General features: G+C 39.0%; 1 protein-coding gene across 27 annotated transcripts in view; it reads left to right on the forward strand.

The window, feature by feature from the left end:
• Window positions 1-24368, forward strand: part of FHIT (fragile histidine triad diadenosine triphosphatase) — a 1710176-nt gene that overhangs the window by 1671126 nt on the left and 14682 nt on the right. For 5 of the 27 annotated variants that reach the window (XR_011167575.1, XM_069084229.1, XM_069084228.1 and 2 more), the window contains one exon: window positions 511-614. The exons of the other annotated variants lie outside the window; for them this stretch is intronic. Coding sequence is in view for 4 of the 5 variants with exons in the window: in XM_069084229.1 (XP_068940330.1) it covers window positions 511-609 (99 nt within the window). In the remaining variant the exon portion in view is untranslated. The remainder of the gene's footprint in view (window positions 1-510; window positions 615-24368) is intronic. 27 annotated transcript variants of the gene reach the window in all.

Raw genomic sequence — 24368 nt, forward strand, 5'->3', positions numbered from 1 at the left:
GGGAAGGAGGAGGGAGGGGAGGGGAAAGGAGAGGAAAGCAGGGGAGGGGAGAGGAGAGGAGAGGAGAGGAAGAGGAAGGGAAGGGAAGGGAAGAGGAAGGAGGAAAAGAACAATTCAAAGGAGGTAGAGAAAAGATGACAACATGCAGATTGAAAGATGACCATACACAATACACAGATCTCTAATTCATTTTAATATCATGTATGCTCTATACTGTTTCTTTGATTCTTAATTGTACATGTGCACATATATGTATATGCATACATATACATACTATATGTTATATATATATGTAAAATACACACATATACATGCTAATTCATTTAATACAGTTTTAAAGAATTCCTCTGAACTCTGAGTAGAAAAAAGAGTATTCAAACCAGGTAATAAAAATTGAAAGAAATGATTGGTGACAACTTGTGGGTAGGAGAGCTGTCCCCTAGTGAAAAAGCATTTACTGAAACTGTGGCAGCCTATTGAGCGGTATCATATCATTTTTGTCTCCAAAAGCTTCAGAAGCATGATAAAGTAGGAGACCCCTCAACCAAGTGGAGGTCAGAAGATGAAATGGCAGCAGAAGCATCTGAGCTCCGGGCATATTTTCAGTAAAGAAGGTAAGGCATCTCACCAATAAATGCAGATGAGGGTTTGCAATTGGGATCAGTTCTGTGTAGAGGATAAGTTCATATCCCCAACATTTTGATGACATATAGTATCTAGAGCCAACCTGGCTTTTTTTTCTGAGTGTGATGTAGATACATCTTACAGTATTTAAATTAGGGTTTCCCACAAATTTGGGGTTATATTGAACCTGAGTATAGTAATGGAGAGAAATCGAGATAGAAATGTAGATTTATTTCTAGAAAATGAGACAGAGGTGCATCCATGCATAGATATATAAAGATAATACATAGATATGTAAAGAGATATCAAAATCTGTCTATATCATACTTCCATTATTCATAGAGTTTCCCACCATCTATGTATCTGTAATCCACTGATAACTATAAATAAGTGAGATAGATGAGAAAAAGAGACAGAGAGACAAGCAGGGAGAGAGAGAACTGAGGTAAAATACACTGAAACATCAAACTGTCTAATTCTTTATGTGGAGAAAAGGATCATAGAGAATACAGGCCATGTTCCTAAAATGATGTCTCATTGAAAGAAAAAAGGGGTGTGTGTATATTTGTGTGTGTCTTTCTGTGTGTGTACCCTCTCAAAAATATCACATATAGGAGTATGACCTACATTCCCACCAGCATCTGGAGAAAGTAGATCGGTTATGAAAAGGGACAAAAAAGATCTTTTGTGCTTGAAAATCTACTAAAAACTCACATGTAATGATGTTTTTTATTTACAGTATTAGAGAGATATAAACTGTTAAAGAGACTGAAGAGAAAACTGGGAGGGCTTGTTTGAGGACTGAGAAATGACAGAGATTCCAGAGCACAGGGGTACCATGGTTCATTTTCATGTCCTTATGTTATAAAATAGAGATTTATTAATATAGTTTGTTTTTATATTGCTGACATTTCCTCCTTTACTTTTCCCTCATTCCTTATAAGCAAAAATTTTAAAAAGAAGAAGAAAAATTGCAAAACCTACCAAAACATTTTACAGAGAATCATGGAAAGACTTTTGGGAACTGATGCAAAATGAAGTGAGCAGAGGCAGAAAAACAAATGCACAACAATTATAATGATATAAATGTAAACATTAATTACAAAATAAATGAGAACAAATTTTAATAAATTTCAAAAACTAGTCTTGATCTCAAATAAAACATATGAGAAGACACTCCCTCCAGTCTTCCACAGAGATTGGAGACAAGAAGAATGACTTTCTCTATCTCTCTCTCTCTCTCTCTCTCTCTCTCTCTCTCTCTCTCTCTCTCTCTCTCGCTCTGTGTTTGTGTTATGTACTACAGTCATTTTAGTAATTTTCCAGTGGATGGGCAGCTATTTTGTTTTCAGTTATTTGCTATCACAAAAGTGCTGTTATAAATATTTTAGTATGCATAGAGCCTTTCTTTTTGTGAGTAATCTCCTTGTAATATATACCTAGCAGCAGAATCTCTGGGTCATAGTATATGGGCATTGTGGTCATTTCATTTTCATAATTCATTTTTTCCCCTAGAAGGGTAGGATCAACTCCCAGGTTTTTGAGTTGGAAAGTTTAGCACTCACAAAGTGGCAAATCGATTGCTTGGGAACTATGAGGTGATTAATAAAGGCTGGTCATTTCAAATCCAGTAGCATGGATTTCTTGAGTTTTATATCAAAAAGGAGTCATAAGTCACTGAACGCAAAGATGCTCTGATCTGAGCCATTGAGAATGTTGAAGAAACCAAGAGAGTGGAAGAAATGGTGAGAAGGAAGAGTTGAGGAGATGGCTGCAAGTACTTAAGAATATAGCCAGAGAGTTAGCTGATAAAAAAAAGGCTTCAGCTGCTCCAAGCTAGGCTTGGAGTTGTTGACTGGCTAGAGAAATGCCAAAGCTGATTGGAAGAGAGCTCAGTCCTTTTGGCTGACATCCAACATCTACAATTTGAGAGAAGGAAAACTTTCATCAGATGCTTGTCATTCTCTTCAGCTGCCTCTGATGTAGTGAGGGAAAAGGTAGACTCTGAATTTGCATTGTCATTGTCAGAGACTTGAAACTGATTGTGAAATCCAGCATCCTGATGAAGGAGAAACTAATTGGGTTTTTCTGTATTGCCCAGAAAATCTACCTAAGGAACTTATTCGTTTCTCTTGTTTAAGGGAGCTCATCATTACAGTAGCTAGCCTCCTTGTTGTCCTTTTAAGGGTAATTGTGAGTCAAGAAAGCTTGTCTTTGCTTCATCAGTTTACTTTTTTAACAGTTAATTTCCCAATCAAGCAGCAGTTAGAAGAGAAGAGTGGTTTATTGTGATACAGATTTCACACAAAGGCACCAAGAAAATTTAGGTCTGTAGTAGAGCTGCAAGTTGCCCCAAGCCTGTGGTTTGTTTAAGTATGTTTTAATCTTTAAAGTGCTGTATAAAGCCAATCAGAGAGAAGTATTGGATAGGGAAAGGGACTCAAAAAGTGGAAAGACCTGGCTTCTAGACCTACCTCTGACACATACCCTGAATAACCTATCTTTGCAGGACTCTGGACAGTTCCCTGAGATTATAAATTGTAGAAAAGTTGCCATTGGAAGGAGTTTCCTCTAATGGGAGTTCCTCCTACCAATGCAATCACAAGTTTATTCCCACTTTGTTATTGTAATTATCACTGTTGTTATTATTATAGCTCCTTGAGCTTAGTGCCCGGGTGTGATAGGGAAGGTAAGTTACTGGAGGTATCTTTTACAGTCATACAACCATGGATTGACAAAGAACCATAGTAAGGCAGAGGCAGTAAAAATGGAAGAGTAAGAAGACAAAAATGGACATGGAAAAAAAAGTAAGTTTATAGCTGGATGCTAAGGGAATTTTAGTGCAAGTGATAGAAATGTTTAAAGGGACCCTCCACCTAGAATATTCCAGTGTTCTTGTGACATCTCCAAGGGTCACTTTGGGACTAGTTTTGTGTTGCCCAATTGAACAACAAGTGGCATTAGCATTTTTCTTTTTTAAATATTATTTATTTATTTTTATCATGCTTTTCTTTTTAAATTTTGAGATCCAAATTCTCTACCTCTCTCCCATCCCTCCCCTGACCCACTGAAAAGGCAAGCAAAGTGATGTCAATTAATTATACATGGGAAACCATGCAAAACATTTTCATATTAGGCACATTACCTCCCCAACCAAAAAAGGAAAGAAAGGAATATTTCAGTTTACACTCAGAGCTCATCAGTTCTCTCCCTATGGGTGAATACCAGGTTTTCACCATGAGTAATTCTCAGATCATTGTATTGATCAGAGTAGCCATTTTTTAACTTTTATTTTTATTAATTTTTAGTTTTCAACATTCACTTTCATAAGATTTTGAGTTCTAGATTTTCTTTTCCTCCCCCCTCCCTTCCCCAAGACAGCATGCAATCTGTTATAGGCTCTCTATATACATTCCTATTAAAAATATTTCCACATTAGTCATGCTGTAAAGAAGAATTAGAATCAGTGGGAGGACCCACAAGAAAGAAGAAATGAGAGAGAGAGAGAGAGAGAGACAGAGAGAGAGAGAGAGAGACAGAGAGAGAGAGAGACAGAGAGAGACAGAGAGACAGAAAGAGAGAGAGAGAGAGAGACAGAGAGAGAGAGAGAGCGCAAGAGCAATTAGTATGCTTTTCGATCTGCCTTCAGACTCCATAGTTCTTTTTCTAGATGTGGATAGCATTTTCCATCATGAGTCTTTTGGAATTGTCTTAGATCCTTGAATTTCTGAGTAGAGCTAAGTCTATCATAGATAATTATCACCCAATGTTGCTGTTACTGTGTATAATGTTCTCCTGGTTTTGCTCACTTCACTCAGCATCAGTTCATGTAAGAATTTCCAGATTTTTCTGAAGTCTGCCTGCTCATTATTTCTTATGGAACAATTGTATTCCATTACATTCCTGTACCACAAGTTATTCAGCCATTCCCCAATTGATGGGGATCCTGTCAGTTTCCAATTATTTGCCACCACAAAAAGAGCTGTTATAAATATGTTTGTACATGTGGATCCTTTTCCCATTTTTACAATATATTTGGAATAGAGACATAGAAGTGTTATTGCTAGTTCAAAGGTCATGTACAGCTTTATAAACCCTTTCAGGATAGTTCCAACCTGAGAGTACCCAAGTCTTTCAGAGTTGATCATCATTATGACGTTGCTATTACTATGCACAATGATATCCAGGTTCTTCTTACTTCACTTTGCATCAGTTGTATAGGTCTTGCCATATTTTATTTTCTTTTTTTTCTGGACTTCTCTCCCCCCACATCATTTCTAATAGCACAGCTGTACTCCATCATAGTCATATGACACAAAATTGTTCAGTCATTTCCCTACTAATTTTCATCCTTTTCAATTTTTCACCACAAAAAGAGTTGCTATAAATATTTTTGTACATTTAGGTCCTTTTCCTTTACCTTTGATCTCTTTGGGGTATAGACATAGTAATACTATTGGTGGGTCAAAGGGTAAGCACAGTTTTATAGCCTTTTGAACATAGTTCTAAATTGTGCTCCAGAATGGTGATGGAATTTTACCATTAGATGTACACATCTATCCACCTATTCATCAAATGTTTGTCTCTGTTATGTACAATACATTGTGCTAGGTGCTGGGGGACAGAAAAGTGTAACAAATAAAAATAGATGTCTTTCAGTCATGGCTTCCAAGGGGAAGCATGTTGTCTTGTAATATAGGAGAGGGCAAGACTCAAGGAAAAATAATGAGCATGTATGAGCAAGACTGGGCATCGGGTCAGCTTTTTAACTGGAGTTGGTTTTTTTTTGTATTTTTGTATTTTGTACAATTTGAGAAAAGGACCCGTTCACAACTTCACCAACAGTTGTTGGTGCACTTCTTTTTCTTCATCCCCTCCAGCATTTGTCATTTATGAGAGGTAGAAGGTGGTACCTCAGAGTTGCTTTTTATGTATTTCTCTAATCAATAGTGATTTAGTGCATTTTTTCACATGTCTATAACTATCTTTGATTTCTTCTTCTGGAAACTGCATTTTGACCATTTATCAATGGGGGAATGACTCATTTCTATAAATTTGACTCAGTTCCCTATATCTTTGAGAAATGAGGCCTTTACCAGAGAAATATCCTGTATTTTTTTTTTATTACTTCATTATCTATAGTACCTTGGAGTCTCTCTGATTATTTCTTTAGACACTTACTAGCTGTGTTACCCTGGGCAAGTCACTTAACCCTTTGCCTCAGATTGCTTGTCCTCATCCTCATTCCTACAAATGAGTTGCAGAAGGAAATGTCAAACAACCCCAGTGTCTTTGCAAAGAAAATCCCAAATGGAGTCATGAAGAATCAGACATGACTGAAATGACTCAGCAACAGCACCACAATTTTTGCTTTTGCTTTGTTTGAGGTCATGATTGCTACCGCTGTATTTTTTACTTCAGCTGAAGCATGTTAGATTCTATTTCAGCCCTTTATTTTAACTCTGTGTGTGTCTTTCTGCTTCATGTATGTCTCTTGTAAACAACATTTTGTTGGATTCTGCTTTCTAATCCATTCTCTTATCTGTTTCCATTTTATGGGTGAGCTCATCACATTTGCAATTATGATTGTTAATTGTGCATTTTCTTCCATCAGCATTTAAAATAAATCACACTGGTCCACCCATCAGTAATTATGATTTTAGCTGGCAAGCAATTTTATTATATTTCCCTGACATCATGAAATTTATTTTCTTCTTTTGAACCTTCATTTGGACCTATTGAACCCATATGGACCTAACATCTTATGGAATGTTATAAGATATATTTTTATTTTTTCTCCTTTATTCTGTGTTTCTAAGTAATACTTTCTAGGTTTTTTTTATGCCAGAGATGGTAAAATCCAAGAAAAACATAATGATTTTTGGACCTATTGAACCCATATGGACCTAATGTCTTATGGAATGTTATTTTTTTCTAAAATCAGAGAGAAATATAATCTTGCAACAGACCTTAGAGGTATCAGTCTAGTATATTGTAGCATGCACATACACATACATGCATACATAAAAGCAAAAAATCCCAAACAAAAAAGCAGCATGCAAGGCTTGAATATCTATACCCTTCATCGTTTCCAGTGTTATGATTTTCATGGTAGTTCATTGGTTTGAAAAATTCCATCTCCGGTGCTGGGGGGATTTCAAACTTTTATTGTAAATTAATTGATTGCACTCTACTATATTTTACATCATAGACCACAGAGTTTTACAGTAAACAAATATCCCTTTTCTACACATGATGACTTGGACAGTTTGAAATATCACTGTGTCTTAGCTGTAAGGGTTCCACAATATTTAACTGTCAGGATTCCCTGACCTCTGTCATGCATTAAAGGAATGTGAATGGGTCAGAAGTTCCTGTCAAAGACAAGGGTTTAGATGAACTTGTGACACAAAGTCATTACTGTCAAATTCCATTGGTTCTTTCTTAACCAAAGACCTCAAGCAGCATGGTCTGCATGCAAGATTTCCTCAGGGATGCATACAGGGAAAGCCACTCAAGACCACTGAGCACACTCCAAACATACTGCTCTGCAATGATGAAGTCTTTTGCACTCCTTCCTCTAGGAATAACAAATTATGCACAGGCAGTGTGTGACTGACCATCATTCAAAGGCCACCAGGGAAGCCCAGCTTCTCCAATCTTTAATTCATTGACTATAGGAAACTCTGGTATAAGTAAAAGCTGTGGTATAGTCCTCAGGGCAACTGGCAGCAGCTGCCTTTCCTTTCCCGTGGCTCAGTTGCCCTGGCTCCCTCTTTGTGGTAATACTTTCCAGACATGTCCACAATGCTCTCCAAGGTTTGGAGAAAAGATGAATGCATGGGTCTATGTTTATTAATTTTTCAGTGCTCTGCTTATCTTCTCTCCAAAACCATGGGAGTTCCAATGGCATTTTTATGCAGGGTGTCCCCAAAATGTTAGGGTAAAGTTTACTGCAGTTTGAATTTTAATTTTTTTGTAAACTAAAAAGGGGAGATTTGGTCTTGTTACTCTCCAGTTAAAAAGCTGACCAGATGCCTGTCTTGCCCATACACACTCATTATTTTTCCTTGAGTCTTGCCCTTTCCCGTATTACAAGAAAACATGCTTCCCCTTGGAAGCTGTGACTGAAAGACATCTATTTCTACTCGTTACACTTTTATGTCCCCCAGCACAATGTATTGTACATAACAGACATGAACGTTTGATGAGTAAGCAGATAGATGTGCACATCTAATGGTAAATACATAGAAAAAGTCATAGACCTTTCAACCTCATACACAGGACCCCATGAACACAGGCAGCAAGACCAACCCTCAAGCTGTTGTTGTTTTCATACTCCATGGACAGACACAAAGATAGATCCCCCTGAGAGCAAGTCACTCTCACAAGGTAACGGAGAGGCATAGATCATGCATACATGTGCAAGGCAGGCAGTGTTGGCTGCTAAACAAGTCAAAAGGTCGGGGTGGTGCCAAGATGGCAGAGTAGAAGCACAAACTTGGGGTGAGCCTTGCTCCAATCACTTCTAATACATGGAAAAAATGACTCCAAACAAATGTTAGAGCTACAGAACCCACAAAGTGACAGAGAGAAACAAATCTCCCACTGAAGGCAGGCTGGCAGGCAGACAGGAAGGGTCTAACACCCTGAGGTGGGAGGCAAGCAAAGTCTCACATGAGCTGCATGGTTCCGGCCCCAAGGCAGCATGGAACAGTGGTGGCCAGAGCAGATGTCAGGGGAGTGAATCACCAGCAGCTGTGGCAGTTTCCAGACTTCTCAACACATAAATGCCAAAGAGCAGGTAAAAGATCAGTTTGGAACTCTGTTGGAACAGGGGCAAAGAAGAGTGTGGTCTGTCCCCTGCCCCCAGGGCGAGAGGTGGTGGAGCTGTGGTGGCTGCAGCTGCTGCTGCATGGCTGCTTCCAGAGCTCCTGGCCTGCAGATTGTAGGAGGACCAAGCAACCATTCAGAGGATAATCACCCTTGCTTTAACCTGCTTGAATCTGGATCCTGGTCTTGGGTGGTGGTCCTGGGGTGTGTAGCCAGTGTGCCAGAGCTTGTGGGAGCTGTAAAGAGGGTGCCCTCCTAAGAGCTCTAGCAACTGCAAAAACCCCAGCAATTGGGGACATAGCTCTCTGCAATCTGGAAGCAGAGTTCTACTGTGGCAAAGAGCTCAAAAGCCAAATAATCGACTAGCAATATGAGCAAGCAGAGGAAACATAGTCAGACCATTCATTTTGGGGGGATAAAAAGGATGAAGGCATGGAACAGGAGGAAGACAACAAATTCAGAACTCCTGCATCAGAAGCTTCCAAGAAAAATATGAACTGGGTGTAGGCCATGGAGGAGCTCAAGAAGGATTTTGAAAATCAAGTAAGAGAAGTGGAGGAAAAATTGGGAAGAGAGTTGAGAATGATGCAAGAAAATCAGGAAAAGTGAGTCAATATCCTGCTAAAGGAAACCCCAAAAATACTTAAGAAAATAATACCTTAAAAAATAGACTAACTCAAATGACAAAAGAGGCCCAAAAATCCAATGAGGAGAAGGATGCCTTAAAAAGCCAAATTTGCCAGATGGAAAAGGAATTTCAAAAACTTGCTAAAGAGAATAATTCCTTCAAAATTAGATTGGAGCAATTGGAAGCTAATGACTTTATGAGAAATCAAGATACTATAAAACAGATCCACACAAATGAAAAAATAGAAGGCAATGTTAAATATCTCATTGGAAAAACCACTGACCTGGAAAATAGATCCAGGAGAGATAATTTAAAAATTATTGGACTACCTGAAAGCCATGATGAAAAAAACAGAACCTAGTCATCATCTTGCACGAAATTATCAAGCAAAATTGCCCTGATGTTGTATCAGAGGGCAAAATAGAAATTGAAATAATTCACCAGTCACCTTTTAAAAAAGAAAACTCCTAGGAATATTATAGCCAAATTCCAGAGTTGCCAGGTCAAAGAGAAAATACAGCAAGCATTCAGGAAGAAACAATTTGAGTATTATGGTAACACAAGCAGGATAACACAAGATCTATCACCTTCTAGATTAAGGGATCTAAGGGCTTGGAATATGACATTCTGGAGGTCAAAGGATCTAGGACTAAAACCAAGAATCACCTACCCGGCAAAACTGAGTATAATGTTTCAGGAGAAAATGTGGTCATTCAATGAAATAGAGGATTTTCAAGCATTCTTGATGAAAAAAACCAGAGTTGAATGGAAAATGTGATTTTCAACTAAAAGAAGCAAGAGAAGTGGGGATGCTAGGTGGCACAGTGAATAAAGCACTGGCTGTGGAGTCAGGACGACCTGAGTGCGAATCTGGCCTCAGGCACAACACAAAAACTAGCCTATTACCTTGGGCAAGTCACTTAACCCCAATTGCCCTCCAAAGAGCAAAAAAAGAAGAGAAGCCTGAGAAGGTAAACAGGGAATAAGAAATCATAAGGAACTTATTAAAGTTGAACTATTTACATTTCTACATGGAAAAATGATCATTGTAACTCATGAGACTTTTCTCAGTATGAGGATAGTTGAAGGGAATATATATATATATATATATATGCACACACATACATATTTATGTATGTATAGAAGGGTGTATGTGTATATAAATATATATGTGAGTGTGGACACATGTATGTACATGTAGACATAGAAAGAGGGCAAAGGATGAGTGGAATATGAAGAGATGATATCTAAAAAATAAAGTTAAGAGATGAGAGAGGAATTTATTGGAAGGAGAAAGGGAGAGATAGATCAGGGTAAATTATCTCATATAAAAGAGGCAAGAGAAAGCTGTTACCATGGAGGGGAAGAGCAGGAAGGTGAAAGGAAATGGGAACCTTACTCTCATTGAATTTGGCTTAAGGAGGGAATAACATACACACTCAATTGGATATCTTACCCTACAGCAAAATAGGGAAGAAGGGGATAAGAGGGGGGATAATAGAAGGGAGGGAAGGTTGGGGGAGAGGGTAGTTAGAACAAATACTTTTGAAAAGGGATAGGGTCAAAGGAGAAAATAGAATAATTGGGGGGTGGGATAGGATGGAGGGAAATATAGTTAGTTTTTCACAACACAAAACTATGGAAATGTTTTGAGTAACTACACATGTACAACCTATATTGAATTGCTTATCTTCTTAGTGGGGGTGGGTGAGGGGGGAAGAAGGGAAAAAAAATCTGGAACTGAAAGTTTTAAAAATAAATGTTTAAAAAATGTTTTTTTCAGACAACTGGGAAATAAAATATACAGGCACTGGGGTATAGAAATCCATCTTGCCCTAGTAGAAAGTTGGGGGGGGGGAATAGGGGAGGATATAAGAGAGAACAGATTGGGGGAAGGGGTATTCAGTAGGCTTGCTATTTTGGTAGGGGGTAGGGAAAAGATGGGTAGAAAAATTTGTATCTCAAAATTTGGTGGAAATGAATTTTGAAAAATAAAATAAATAAATAAACAGGGGGGAAAACCAGTCAAAAGGTAGATTTCCAAAAACTCTCAACTCCTAGAATGTCTTAAAACAAACAAACAAACATTTTTAGTAAGGTGGAGGTAGAATAGTTTCAAGAAAAGAATCATCTCTTGGACAGCTTCCTCTGACTCACCTTCAGTAATGGGAAGACTTATTTTTACCACTGTAGTAAATGAGCCACATTAATAGGATTATAGATTTTAGTCTGGAAGGTACCTTACAGATGAGCTAACTGAGCCTGAGTGGTTTTAAGTGAGGTTAAGTAAGCACGTGTGTGATAATTTGCAGATGACGGAAGAATACACTCTCAGGGAGATTAATAAAGACTTCACAGAGGAGATGATACAAGAGCGAAGCCACAAACACACACACACACACACACACACACACACACACTCAACTGTTGAACTGTTGCTGTTGCTTTTTTCCTGTATTTGAAAGGTGAGCTTCAACATTGTTTACTTTCTGTTTCTTTTCATTTTCTCCTTTTTTAACATTTCATTATGTATTTCACAGGTAAGCCCAGATGTTCTTAACCTTTTCCAGTTAACCTCTGCATCATAGTGGAACTTTTCTAGAACTCAGAGCCCTTTCCAACCTGTTTGACTTTGGGCAAACCGATTCCCCTCTTTGTCCCTCAGTTTCCTCATCTGTAAAATGAGAGAGTTGGAGTAGATGATTTTTATGGTCTAAGTTTGTAATACTTCAGGGCCTTTTTCAGAAGCAGATGGAATTTCTGGTTTACTTGGGGTGAGTGAGGGAGGTACTTAACAATATTTTTACTCTAGTGGGCAAGGACTGTATTTGATTTTTTTATAGAGGCACTGGTGAGACAAAATCATTTGATACTTTGGGCATTATTTAGAATGTCTGTATCTGAAGCCCTCATTAAAATCATAAAACATCACAGATGGTCAGCATGGCAGGAAAAGTGACTTACCTAAAGTCATGATGGAAATCAATGGCTAAGAATGGCCTAGAACTCAGGCCTCCTAATTCCTATCCCTGGGCACTTTTTATAATATGCATGTATGTATGCGTATGTGTATGTACATATATAGATATACACCTATGTTTATGCACATATACACATATGTCTATACCCTCACACATGGAAGAAAGAAACAAAGAGAGAAAAAAAGGAAGGAAGGAAGGGAGGAAGGGAGGAAGGGAGGAAGGGAGGAAGGAAGGAAGGAAGGAAGGAAGGAAGGAAGGAAGGAAGTCCAAGCAAAAATGGGAGTTAGGAGACTTGAGTTCAAGTCCCTTCATGGTCAATGATTTCCAGGGTGATCTTAGGTAAGTCCATTTATATACACATATACAAAGTCAGCTTGCTAACTATCTTATCTATCCATACATATACACATGTGTGTGTGTGTGTGTGTGTGTGTGTGTGTGTGTGCGTATTGTGGAGGGGCAGGCCTATATATAATTTTTTTTAGTTGACAAGAATTCATTGAAGACCTACTATGTACTGTGTTTGGCCAAGACAGAGAGCCCTGCCGTCCCACAGCAGGGCTGAGAGAATCGAGAGTCCCGCTATTCCCCAGCAGGACTGAGAGTGCTATCTTACCCTGAGGTTGTGAGTTGAAAAGAAAGAGTGGGACTCAAAGAGTGGTAGAAAATAGAGTCTCCTTTATTGTCTTGAGGGCAAGCTTTTTATAGGAAGCCTCCTAATGGTTTTCCCCTGTGGGCATCACACACTACAGTGTTCCTAGGTCGGGGTGAAAACACCACACTCCTGGGTACTTGAACTCTTCCCTGTGGGATGGGGAACCAATCCAGGCCTGGCAGCAAGCCCTTTGCCTGAGGGGGCTTGTTCAGCTATCAGGGTCAGAGTCTCACTGGCCAGTGATCCTCAACAATGTACCAGGTTGATTTTTGTATGTACTGGATTCTGGGGAGAAGGCAAATGTGAGTCAGTTCCGGTCCTTAAGGATCTTACATTCCATAGGGGGAAACAACACACATGCATACATACATACACACACATATGGACTTGCTCCTTACATGCTGGATCCACATTGATTTGATAATGAAAATGAAATCAACCCTCATTTTATTTCTCTTGATATATACTCTAACTGGCAGTTCATGTTTTGTGATTCTGATTCCTCATTCTACCTCTGCATTTTCCTGGAATATAATAATCTCTCTTCTCAAGTTCAGTAAAATATTCTGTTTTCTTTATGAATACTTAGGATCATAGAGTTGGGTATCAGAAAGGACCTTTGAGATCATCTCTTTCATCTCCTTCTTGGGTATACCTACATTCAGGTTTTTTGTTTTGTTTTGTTTTGTTTTTAAGAAAAGGTGTGTTCAATCTTTGAAGGAAGATTTCTGTATCCAAACCAGTTTTTATACATTCTTCCTCCGCTACTCCCTGGACCCTTAGTTCAGTTTTGGTAAATGTGATAGGCATATCCCCTAAGTCACATGGAAGATAGGAGCTGGGTACATTTCCACACCTCCTCTGTCAGCAATGTCTCTTTGTAATCCATCACACCTTCCTCTGTGTGTACAGTTTTTACATATAATTGGTCGCCTCTCATTTACTCATAATAGAGCTGGGCAATTCCAAAGCAACTGAGTCAGCCCAAAATGGTATTATTAGTCGTTACAGAGGAACTGGCAAGGCAAAATTATGTGATGACACTGGCATTTTTGAAAAGTAACTATATTTTCTGCAACTGGACCATACTTATACCATAATCATATGAGTTTGAGATGGCAGGGGAAAAAAGATGGATTAGGTTACTTAGCCCATCCTTTGAGCAGTGCCAGAGAGCTTAGAAGGAAATTCTGATCTCAGAAATCAACTTGCTTCCCAATGGAGTCATTTGAAATGATGTAGCTCTCTGATTATGACATATCAAATAAACTGTCTATTTCTTCCTTCAGCTCAATTTAATTCAATAAATATATTTTAAATACCTACTATGTGCAAAGCACTCCAGATCTAATGAGATACTTAATCCAACAAGTTTTTTTGTCATTTTATTATATCATATATATTACATCATGTTTTATTCATCATCTCTTATCATGCCCTCCCATATTATAATTGTAGCATATTATGATATATCATTTGTATTGCAATACTGTATAGTATAGTATGGCATAGAAAAGCAGTCTTGTATAATGGTTAGAGAACTGACCTAGAAGCCAGGTAAAAATGGGTCCAAGTCTCATCACTTATAAGACTTCCTATGGGACCATGGGCAGATGACTTAATCCTTCAATGCTCACCTGCTTTGATGGAGTTCCAGATACCAAAGAAATCACATATACAATCCATATTATAATTATTTTGAACTTGGTTCCAAGCAATCTTTGCAAATATGGGGATTCTCATCACAGAATTAAGCTACCCACTTGAAGATGATGCTTTTTCAACTGCTCCAAATATGATTGGTTATCAACATACTGTTGAGTATAAAAATGATAAGAGAAAAGCTCTCTCATTAGTAGCCACTGAAGTGGTCTTAAAGGTTGAATGTTATTTTTTTTTACTTTTGAAAAAGAAATATAAACTTTAGTAAAGTTTAAAATCCTCAGATAGCTTGATCTTACCCGACCAACACAAAATTGTGTGCTATGATAATAACTGTATGGGGGAGCTTTTAATTTTATAATTTAATGAATTCTATTCAGCATGTACTGTGTCTGTAGCACTGGGTTAATTAAAAAGAAGATCCAAAGAGGAATGAGATGCTGATTTTATCCTGTAAGAGCTAACAACCTAAAAAATATTATACAAAAGTAATCAATAAATATTAAGTATAAGGATGATTAATATTTAATTTAATAATAAAAAATAAATTAATATGTGGTCCACTTATAGAAGAGTGGATAAATTATTTTTAAGAAGCATTTTAAAAAGCATTTATTATGTTCCAAGTACTCGGGATATAAACATAAAATCAGACACAGTCCCTGTCCTCAAGAGGACATATTCTAATAGAAGAAGACAACAGACAAATCACAAGAATGATGAATGAAGTCATTGAGTGATTGTTTAACATGATTATCCGTGGACTGGTAGTGTAGATTTGATTACTGTTTACAATAGCTCACATAATTTAATCCTCATCCCCAACCTGTGGTACAGATAGAATTTCTTTTTGCATCAAGGTCTTAATCTCCAGAAATCTCCAGCTTCTATAATCTACTTCAGGGTGAAGTTTCACAAGGGGGTAATCATTTTTCTATGGGTCAAAAAACATAAGGAACTCCAAAGAAGAGTGAAGTGGTTTAAAGGTAAAGGTAGATTTAGGACCCAGAAAACGGGAAGCTATTTATGGCCAGGAGTTTAGGTGGGAGAGAGGAGGAGAGATTCTTCCAGACTATGGCCAGTGGGTCAGAAAATGTAACCTAAGGTGACATGAGCTTACTGAGACATATAAAGAAAGTTCTGTGCAGCTAGGTGGCATAGTGGATAGAACACTGGACCTGAATCTAGGAAGACCTGATTTCAAATGTGACCTCAGACACTTATTAGCTGTGTCACCTTGGGCAAGTCACTTAACCCTGTTTACCTCAGTTTCCTCATCTGTAAAATGAGCTGGAGAAGGAAATAGCAGGACACTCCAATGTCTTTGCCTAGAAAACCCCAAGTGAAGTCAAAAAGAGTCAGGCATGTCTGAAAATGGCTAAACAAGAAGATGACATGAGCTTACTGGGATGTCTGAGGAAAGTTCTTGCTTAAATCAGCATGGGGTCCTCCAGTAGCTACCCTTTGTTCTAGCTTCATGGCCTCCCTACTTCCTTTTCAACTACAAATGTTTGTACAGTTCTTTGAGGTATTTAAAGCGTTCGATAGATATGCTATTTTAATTTGATCCTCACAACAGTCTTGCAAGATCGATGTTATCATTGCACCTATTTCACAGACGAAGAAGCTTCCTTCTGGTGAGGTTAAGCAACTTTCCCAGGGTTTAGTGACTTGCCCAAAGTCACAAGGTAGTGTTAGAGGCAAGCTACTATTTCTTCTTTTCCCAGCTATTCCCTTGACCTCTGAGACCCTTCCTTTACAAATGCATTTCCATTTCTATGGATTTTATTATGGACTCTAATTTCAATAGGTTATTGAAATTTCATCAGTTGATGTAAATGAAGTAAATCAAAGTAATATTGAAGTAAAATTTAAAAAAGGAAATAAATGTGTTTAATTTTGAATGATCGAAATTCAGTAGACAATAGAAACTATTCTACCACTTCAGTTATTCTCCCATACGTGCCAACTTCACTTGACCCTGTGACTGCAACCTTCACTAACACCTGGTACATAGCGGCTAGTTATTTTGGTGCGGTTTAACAATTGGCTATTCTTGTTAGCAGTGCTTGTTGTTTTAATCTGTTTCTCCCTCTTGTCTGCCTCTTCTTGATCCTATTTGGGGTTTTCTTGGCAAGGAGACTGGAGGGGTTTGTCACTTCTTTTTCCAACTCATTTTACAGATGAAGAAACTGAAGCAAACAGGGTGAAGTGACTTGCCCGGGGTCACATAGTTGGTAAATGTCTGAGGCCAGATTGAACTCATGAAGATGAGTCTCCCTGGCTCCAAGGTCTAGCACTCTATTCACTGAACCCCCTTGTTAACAGCTATCATGTATTATTGATTGGTTTTGCTGATTGATTTTCATCTTCTTCCTCTTTTTCTTGTTAAAATTCTTTGTCGTGACTTTCTGGGAGGGTGAGGGACACAGGGAGTAATATAGGCTATGTAAAAATAAAATCTTTTAATTAAATGTATTCTTTTTAGAAATAGTCCTTGTGTTGGCTCAGATATGCTATCTTCCTTGCTGTGTTGTAAGGGTGAGAAAGCAGCAGCTTGGTCATTAGATCCAAAGAATGCTAGGGCTGCCTTCAGCTAGCAGATTAAGCAGAGAGGGGTAATGTTTTCACTGTTGGTATTTGCTAGACTAATAGTCCAGGATAATTCTTGGAGGAGAAAGCAAGAAGAAAATCTGTGGAGCCTCATTGCAATAGAGTTATGTGGCTGTAAGAGTGAGGTATCCCCCCAAAAGTGAGAGACTTTAGGTATATTCCTGGTACTGTATTTGGGGAGGGGAAGAGGACATGGTTCTAGTTTCCTGGACCAGGCCATTGAGCTGCCCAAAGCCTTTGACTGAGAACATTGCCAAGATTTTGGGGTGTTTTCTTTATGAAAATAGAATCTCAAGAATAAATGGTAGGTAGAAAAAAAGTTAGAGAATAGAGAAGTCTGAAGAGATTGAAGAGACATACTTTGCCCTGTTTCTAGTGAGAGAAAACAGGGAAACCAAGTCAACATGAGGGAGTCTGATGACTTGGAAAAGCCAGGGTATCTATGCTTTTTTCTATATCAATCCCATATAAAAAAACAGTTTAGAATCAATGGAATTATAACACCAAGTCAAAATTACATACAAAGATGTTTCCACTGTAGCTACCATCTGCTCTTGTGCATAAAGTACCAATTGCTAGAATATGCCTTTTAAAAGAAAGAACTAATGTGGTAAACATTTTAGTATTTTAAAATTGGGCCCTAGGGTAAAATGAGATATTTGCTTCCCAGCAATTTTCTTGGAAATTACTTCATAGAACATTAGACAGACCTATAACCCAGTGAAAGGACCATAAACACATTCCAAAACCCAATATGAATGATTTCTCTATTGCCTACACCTGGGTCCCCTCCCCATTACTTTGAATAAATTAGAGTTGCATTGCTATCATTTCCATTACACTAAAAATTTTCCTGTGATTTGTGCTTACCTATCTGTTTTATTGGTTTCCCCAAGAGAATGCAAGCTCCTTGAGGGAAGAGACTATTTTGTTTTTGTCTTTGTGCCTCTGGTGCCTAACACAGTGTCCTTAAGTTAATCTGATAAATTTCTCCTGTTATTGCTGAGTTTGTGGCTGTTGATGAGTTACCAATACTAAAATCTCTGGGCCTCTATTTCCTCTTCTGTATAATGGGAATGATGATTACCTGTATTACCTACTTCCCAGGGTTGTGATAAGGGCCAGGTGAGATAAGGGATGCAGACGAAAGTGCTTTGGAGAATCAGAAGTGTGATTCCAATGTGAGACATTAGCATTATTTTCTCATTGGCTTCCATTACAATCACAGAGATGTTTTCCTTCAAGAACAAAATGACTCCAGCACACAATAAAAAAGCTTCTTAAGAACAGTAACATCACTTGAGGGAGTAGACTGAACTTGTTGTAAGGCACCATCAATGAATGGAATTCTCCTTCAGCAACCCTGAAAGAGGAATTTGTCAAGTGGGCATTCAGCCAATTCTCATCATTTCTAGTGTGCTCATGGGCTCTTTTGTCTACACAGCCAAGTAGACCAAGATATTTTTCCAGGTGGTCACAGGAGCTCCTTTGGACCCCACCAAGGAAATACAAGCTTCTGATTGGCAGTAAGGTGTTTCTGTCCCTCTACCTCTGAAAACCACTCTGCTCTGACATTTCTGTTTAATCATTTGCTTTTCTGTAAGAAGACAATAAGGTTTTACAGTGGTCCAAATATAACACCAAAGTGGTAGTTTTGCTGCTGAAAAAAAAATATATATATACACATACTTGTATAGAGAGATACACACATATGTGTGTGAATATATTTATATAAATATGCACATATTTATATAAATATGTATACATATGTGTGTGCACACATAGCTTATATGGGGGAGAGAGAGGATTATGGGGGAGGAGGCTGGAGTCTATTGACTTTTGCTTCTCTCTCTTTTTGTTTTAACACAGAGTGATTTGTATGCTAAGTCAGGGAAGATGCTAGGATTTGATCATTTCATGTCAGGTAACTGAGTCAAGGAACAACAGTCTTTACCCTAGACATAGTATGGTCAAGGGGAAAGGAGTTAATTATTGAATAGTGTCCTGGAAACGAAATCAGGAAGTTCCGAGTTTAAATTCTTCCTCTAGCACTTGCTGGCAAACTGCCTAACCTCTGTCTGCCTCAGTTCCCTCCTGTAAAATGGAGATAATACTAACACCTATCGCACAGGGTTGCTGGGAGAATTGGATGATGTTACACTTACAAAGCACTTGGCACAGTGCCTGGCACATAGTAGGTCCTTAATAAGTACTTGTTCTCTCCCTCTCCTCCCTTCCCCTTTAAGGTGGGGGAAATCTGCCTTTTATTATATGAATGTAGTCCAGCTAAGAGCTAAGAGGGAGTTGTTGAGCCTGCCCCTAGGGAGCTAGTCTTCTAGTCACCACACCCTGGCACATTGTCCCTGTCCTTGGTCCTGAAGAATTGAAGCCCAGGAGTTGGGAGGAGGAGGAACTTCAGAGGGACGGATGCAGTGGATATGAGAGCAGTCCGAGAGGGAGGAGGGGAATGGAGGAGTAGGGACGTTACCCCCAGGAAGGGAGCTGCCAAGAAAGCATGACTAAGTGTAGTAAGAGTGGGCCAAGGACATCAACAGCCCCTCAGAGTCAGAGATAGATTCGTCCAGCCATAGGCCTTCCCCCCATGTGTGACTATTTTTTTCTCCTAGTGGCATATCTGTCTCAGAGTGTGTCTCAAGCCCACAAGAGGGATGTTCTGTGACTCCCTTACTTACTGTGTTGTTTCAGGAATAATATAGTAAGGTTCAAATCCTGCCCCCACCCCCCCATTTCTATCACTTAAAACCTGTGTGAATATGGATAACCCATGTCACTGCTAAGTGCCTCAGTCTTCTCATCTGTAAAGCAGGGGAGGTTGGACTAGAAGGATTTTAGGGCCAGCTGTGGCTCTAAATCTATCTCATGATCTCATGAGACTTGATTTTACTCCTCCTGTCAACTTCTTAAATTTTAATTTGTATTATATTAATCTTTGTGACCTAGCACACCTAGGGCAGGGCCTGACCAATAGTAGATACTTAATGATGTTAGTTTACTGAATGAATGACTGTATGCATGCTTGTGTGGAGGGGAGAGGGGAAGGGGGAGAAAGAACAGACAGACATAAGTTCAGGTCCCACTTTTGACATATGCTGGCTGTGTGATCGTGGTCAGTTTAATATAAACTTTAAGAACCCATAGCAACTCTCTAGAAAGAGTAGCTGATTTCCATTGGTGGAGAGACGTTCCTTCCACACTGGGAGATCCCTCTATTGATGACATCACTTAGCGAGGATGCCTCCTCCCCAACTGTATATTTCATTCAGACACATATGTATCCTGCACCAAAGGCAACACATGCAAAGAAAAGCATTTATTGTCCACCAGGTAAGATTTTTTTTTCTTAAAATAAGTGGTTTTGCATGTGTTTTACTGTGATTTACTTAGGTCTCTTTCAGTGGTTGTATAGACAGAAGTAAAAGGGAGGGAGGGAATAAACATAGTGCCTACTATGGGTCAGGCACTGTTCTAAGCACTTTCACAAATATTCTGTCCTTTGATCCTCTCTACTCTGTGAGATAGTGGTTATTATCACTCCCATTTTATGGCAGAGGAACCTGAAGCAAACAGAGACTAAGAGCTCAGGGTCACATAGAAAATTAATGTCTGAGGCTGAATTTGAACTAAGGTTTTCTTGAATCCAGGCCCAGGACTCTATCCATTGCACTACCAGCTGCCTCTGATACAAGGGTTAAGCCAAATTAATCCAATTAATTTTTTTAACTGTTATAGATGCGTGGTTTTTTTTTTTTTTTTTGCTTTTTGGAGGGCAATTGGGGTTAAGTGACTTGCCCAAGGGCACACAGCTAGTTTTTGTGTTAAGTGTCTGAGGCCGGATTTAATCTCAGGTCCTTCTGACTCCAGGGCCTATTGAATAGGTGCTCTATTCACTGCACCACCTAGCCGCCCCGCTGCGTGTTGTTTTATAACACATTATTTCTGAATGTATCCCTGCCCTAAATAGTCTGCCATCCCTTGTAAGAAAGAATAAAAAAGGAAGATAACAAAAGCAGTTCAGGAGAAGTAGCCAACACATCACCCAAATCTTACTGTGTATGCCACATGTTATACCAGCAGGCTCCCTCTCCTCTGCAAAGAAAGGAGGGGAAAGCATTGTCTCTCCTCTTTTTCCATTGACACGTTTAGTTACGTTAATCGTACCTCTTTCACTCGTGATTCTTTTCCATGGCTATTATCCCTGTCCTTGTGTACATTGGTTTTTTCAGTTCTGCTTACTTCCCTTTAAGTCAAGTCACATAAGTCTCCCCAGATTTCTCTTTATCCCTCGCACTCATTGTTTCTCATTGCATAATAATATTTCATCATATTCATTTACCACAATTCCTCTAGTCATTTGCCAACTGAAGGACATCTTTTTCTGTCTCTAGTCATCACAAGAAATATCACTTTGAATGTTTTGGTACACATAAGGTAATTTTTTTTCTTTCTTTGACATTCTTGGTCTATATGTGTAGCAGTGATATTTTAGGCCCCAAAGGACCTGGATGTTCTGTTCCTCCCCCTTTTGTCTTGAGCACTTGGACATTTGTTTTACAAAAAAGAGAGAACTTGATCATTAGAAACTTAGCAACAAATTGATTGTCTTTTCTTGTCTTTTACTATTTAATTAATATTTGTTATTCTCTTTTTATTATTTACTATTTTATTACTATAAAACATTTCATTGATGATTTCCAGTTGTGTTCTCCTTCAGCTCCAAGTCAGTCATGGCATGTAATTGTCCATTCTGGGTGTTCCACCACCTTTCACCCTAGAGAGAATGGGGAGAGGGCTTCCATGGTATTTCCAAAGGATGCAGCTATCAATTTTTGTCCCACAAAGTCATCATTGCCCACTAACCCAAGGATTAAGGAGTCTCATTTTCAGGAAACTTATGAAGAATCTCATTATACCACAGATTTGACATTGTTTTTGAAGGACATCCAGACCCACAATTTCAAAACGTAGGGAACTTCGAGTGTGAAAATCCCTTCTACTTACATAGACCAGCTACTCATTTGGGGCATCTAGGTGGCACAATGGATAGAGCACCAGGCCTGGAGTCAAGAAGACTCATCTTCCTGAGTTCAAATCTGTCCCAAGACACTTACCAGCTGTGTGACCCTGGGCAAGTCACTTAATCATGTTTGCCTGTTTCCTCATCTATAAAATGAACTGGAGAAGTAAATGGAAAACCACTCCAGTATCTTTGCCAAGAAAACCCTAAATAGGGTCACAAAGAGTTGGACATGACTGAAATGACTAAACCATAAACACAACTCATCAGTAGCTGGAACAGAGGGAGGGCAAGTGCTTTACCCATAGCTGCAGAATTTGAACCATGGCCTTCCTGACTCTAAGGTGGTCCTCCATCTACCATGTCACAGTGCATATCACCAGGAACCTGTAATATGGGAAAGCAAGTCATGGACATGGTGATAGACAAAGCCAGTCTTTCTCTCGAGCACAGTCTCAAAATATATCTTATTCTATTTCCTTCCTGTTATAATGGAATTCAGAATAGAACAGTCCACTTGAAAGAACAAAGTTATTTATGTTTCACATGGAAAAGTAGTCATGGAGATGGCAGACACATGGCAAAGTACGGCCAGTTGATTTAGTTTATTGGCACATTTGACTGAGTTTGCTCAAGATAAAATGTGTCTCTGTCATGGCCCTCCCCATGTCCCCCTTGCTGCTGGCTTTTCTTCAGGTTATAACTGCCTCCTCCCTCACCATCACCCACATGCACTCACCACCCTTTGGCTCTGTCCCATTTTCTTCCTAGAAGGAAAGGGAGAATAGCAATAAGAACTATAGGGCAGCAGGATTCCATCTGGTAGAAGATAGTCAAAAAGGGGAATGCCTGGCAAGGAGGGGCAAAGGGAAGAGGGTATTGTTAGGAAGCCTGCTCAGAGTCAATGAAATTATGGGGCCAATGCACCCCAAAATAGATGAAGGGTTGTCTCTTACACCATAATATATAGGCAGCCACCCATCTCTATATGTAGGACCCATCATCATTGCCCTTCCTCTCCTAGGAGGAAGAAACCCACCTTCCGCAGGAAGCCTTTCTGGGTCCTCCAGTTGATGGCATCAGATGACTTTTAATCTGCTCTGCTTATATCTTTAATGATGTTCCTTAAGAGCAGGCATCACCTTTCTTTGTGTCCCCAACACTTAGCACAGTGCTAGGCACATAGTAAGCACTTAATAAACGTTTGTTACCCAATGAACAGATATAAGGTTTATATGTGCTCAGATACCGAAATGATTGAGTGCATCTGTCATCTTACCAATTCAAGAATGCCCTCCATCAATACAGGTCAAAATCCCTCTGTACCAGTCACTCTTATCTTTAGTTTACCCAAACTGTACACTGGAGGCCATCCTTCTGATATCTCCAGTAGCAGTACAGCATGTGGGCTGTCCACTGGCCTTTCGATATGTGACCAGCCCAAATCCAACCTCAGACCCTTGCTAGCGCTGTTACCCTGGTGAACCATTCAACCTGTCTGCCTCAGTTTCCTCAGCTGTAAAATTGAGACAATAATAGGACCTACATCCCAGAGTTATTGTGAGGATAAAATGATATTTTTAAAGCACTTCAGAAACCTCAAAACATTCTACAAATACTAACTATTGATTATTGTTATTACTCCCGTTACTAACACAGACATATGCATATCTAAATCACTGCTGATGGCCCCACCTCTATGGAATTGGGATTCCTATAAAATGTATAGATCAGTTTAGCCTACTTTCAGATGCCTTCAACATCACCTTGTCCCATTTCCTTTTTAAGGATTGAGTTCCTTGCCTTTGTATGTCCAGTCTAAGTCTAGTGCTTGGCGCATAGTAGGTACTTAGTCAATACTTGCTGACTAATTGTGTGATTTCCCTATTGGCAGTAGCCTTCTCTCCGTTTTCCCAGGTAGTCCTAGTTATCATTTCCTGGCCATTCAAGCCAGCCTCCTCCTGGAAAATTGAATTAGCTCATGATAGATCATGGCTGTCTTTTCACTGTCAGTTTTTCAGAACCTAGAGTGCAGCTTTGTTGAAAAGCACTGTTTTAGATAACAGGTTTTTAATTATTCATATTTAGTATGTTTTCAGACCACAATTTTTCCCAGAACTGTAACTAGCTATTTTGGCACCAGGGACAGGATTCACAAAACCTACCATGGAGCAAACAGCACAAAATAGTAGTCAGATAATTTTTTTTTAATGACAAATTCAACTAGGTTAGTGGAAATGAGGGGGACAGAGGAAGGGAGGGAAGGAGACAGAGAGAAAGAGAGAGACATACAGAGAGAGAGAGAGAGAGAGAGAGAGAGAGAGAGAGAGAGAGAGA

This window comes from Petaurus breviceps, unplaced genomic scaffold (assembly GCF_028583685.1).
Source record: "Petaurus breviceps papuanus isolate PSGF00001 unplaced genomic scaffold, PetGlider_PUasm1.0 174, whole genome shotgun sequence".
Lineage (NCBI taxonomy): Eukaryota > Metazoa > Chordata > Mammalia > Diprotodontia > Petauridae > Petaurus > Petaurus breviceps.